The 2,436-nt window shown below is 47.5% G+C and overlaps 1 protein-coding gene across 1 annotated transcript in view; it reads left to right on the top strand.

Moving 5' to 3' along the window:
* Positions 1–1,850, top strand: part of FOXJ2 (forkhead box J2) — a 32,614-nt gene extending 30,764 nt beyond the window's left edge. The window contains exons 6-8 of the mRNA XM_012637797.1: positions 102–518; positions 906–1,007; positions 1,564–1,850. Coding sequence (XP_012493251.1) covers positions 102–518; positions 906–1,007; positions 1,564–1,850 — 806 coding nt within the window. The remainder of the gene's footprint in view (positions 1–101; positions 519–905; positions 1,008–1,563) is intronic.
* The last annotated feature ends 586 nt before the right edge of the window (positions 1,851–2,436 follow it).

A 2,436-nucleotide genomic window follows, 5' to 3' on the forward strand; every position in this document is an offset into this window, starting at 1 on the left:
TCAATTTCTGTCTGAGGTCTCCCATCTCAAACCACTGAAAATCCCATTTCATGAAAAATGCATTGCCTAAGTCACTTGCCTGCTTACTCCCCCACCTGCAGGCTTTTCGTCTCTCCTCGGGGACATGCCACCCTCTAACAACTACTACATGTACCAGCAGCAGCAGCCGCCGCCTCAACAACAGCAGCAGCAGCAGCAGCAGCAGCCGCCACCACCACAGCCACCTCCCCAGCAATCCCAGCCACAGCAGCAGCCGGCACCAGCCCAGGGCCCCTCAACTGTAGGGGGTGCTCCTCCACTGCACACCCCAAGCCCAGATGGTTGTACCCCACCAGGGGGAAAGCAAGCTGGGGCTGAAGGCTACGGGCCTCCCCCTGTGATGGCCATGCATCCGCCTCCACTGCAGCATGGAGGCTACCACCCTCATCAGCACCATCCTCACTCCCACCCTGCCCAGCAGCCACCACCCCCGCAGCCACAGGCACAAGGCCAGGCTCCCATCAACAGCACTGGCTTTGGTGAGTAAGGAGGGTGCACAGAGATCCTAGAAGAGGCTGGAATGACTCCCTTGTCCCAACTCTGGCATGGAGGTGCAATTGGTTAGAAAGTCAGTAGTGGGTCTTTTAGCCTTGCTTCTTCATGAGATCTCCTCTGAGCAAGTGGAAGTTGCTACTTAGGGCTCTATGTTATAGAATTCTTGGATGAATTGGGATTGTTTTACATATTCTCCTGCCTACGAGCTGGGATGAACCTAAAGCATAGGTAGCTTTACTAGTCCTAAACCTACAGGGAGGAAGTGTCCAAGTATAGATGCAAGAATCTTACATGTAGTCAGTCTGGTTTCAGTTGACTGCTGCCTTACACTTCACTCTGTCCTATCATCTACTTTCCTCTCCTTTTTATAGCCTTTCCTCCTGACTGGTGCTCTAATATCGACTCCTTGAAGGAAAGCTTCAAGATGGTGAATCGGCTCAATTGGTCCAGCATTGAGCAATCACAGTTCTCAGGTTAGTGATCAGAGGACGACGTCTGGAGGGAAGCTTTGTAAGTGGAGACAGCCAATAGAAACTAAAACCATAAGAGGGTGGTTAAGTGAAGTTTGGAGACTGAGGATTTCATTGTTTTCCCCTTCACATTACACAAGATGGATAATACTGATACTATTTTCAAATTAATTTTGTCTTATCTCAAAATACGGCTGTGGTTTATCCTAGTCAGTTCTGTCTTTGGGAGAGAGAAGGCTCTCAGGAATTCAGAAGCCCTAGACTGCTATTGTGTATTTTTGTCACCATTTACTGACAGCGTGACCATGGCTGATCCATTCGGTCACTTTGAAAGTTTGTTTTATTCATCAGTAAGATGGAAATTATAATAAGAATTTGGTAAGGAACAAATAGAATGAGAGTTTGGAAATGGGGAGCTCTAAAAGATGTGAATGATTATTGTTATGCATATTACGAGTGGCGCTGACTTATGATGTGACTGGAACAGTGAAATAGGGATGTGTCCCGAGGGGCTTTGGTGCCTTTGCAAGGTGAGCATTGCTTGCTTCCCTGTTTGTAGAACTGATGGAGAGTCTACGACAGGCAGAGCAGAAGAACTGGACCCTCGATCAGCATCACATTGCCAATCTGTGTGACTCCCTCAACCACTTCCTTACTCAGACTGGTCACGTGCCCCCGCAAGGGGGATCCCACCGGCCACCAGCCCCAGCCCGTATTGCTGACTCCTGTGCTCTCACCAGTGGCAAACAGGAGCCAGCCATGAACCAAGGTACTGTACAAGGCAAGTGGCCATGGAGGTGGAGACTGATGAAAAGGAAGGGTAGGAAAAAGGCAAAAGAAAACTGAGAGAACTCATTTTATGGGCAATGGTCCAAACTGAGCAGTGGGACTAGTTTACCAGTTGACAAACTCGTTGACTGACCATCTGTTGAATTAGTAAAGTCCTGTACTAAAAAGTGCAAAAGAAATAGAGTATGTGATTTCTTTTTAGACCTCATTTTAAGAGATCAAAATTACTTGAGAAAAGGGAGGAGATTTGTTAGAGAAAGTCACTGTTCTAGGTTTGTGTCTCAGTAACTCCTGCCTGGATCATATCAGGTAGAATGGTGATTCTACATTTATATGATCTTCAGAAGAGTGCAATGAAAGAGATTTGATGATCTTGTTTCTATATTTCTCAGCCTTATATCTTTGCTATTTCACAATTCTAGTATCTATCCTTTTTGTCCTAAGTGGTAAGGACTGATAGTTTCTGCAGAAACTTCATGCCTGCAGGAGCTACAGAACAAGGCAGGGGGCCAGGCGCGGTGGCTCACGCCTGTAATCCTAGCACTCTGGGAGGCCGAGGCGGGTGGATCACTCAAGGTCAGGAGTTCAAGGCCAGCCTGAGCAAGAGCGAGACCCCGTCTCTACTAAAAATAGAAAGAAATTA

The sequence above is a fragment of the Propithecus coquereli genome, unplaced genomic scaffold (assembly GCF_000956105.1).
Source record: "Propithecus coquereli isolate 6110/MARCELLA unplaced genomic scaffold, Pcoq_1.0 Scaffold124, whole genome shotgun sequence".
Lineage (NCBI taxonomy): Eukaryota > Metazoa > Chordata > Mammalia > Primates > Indriidae > Propithecus > Propithecus coquereli.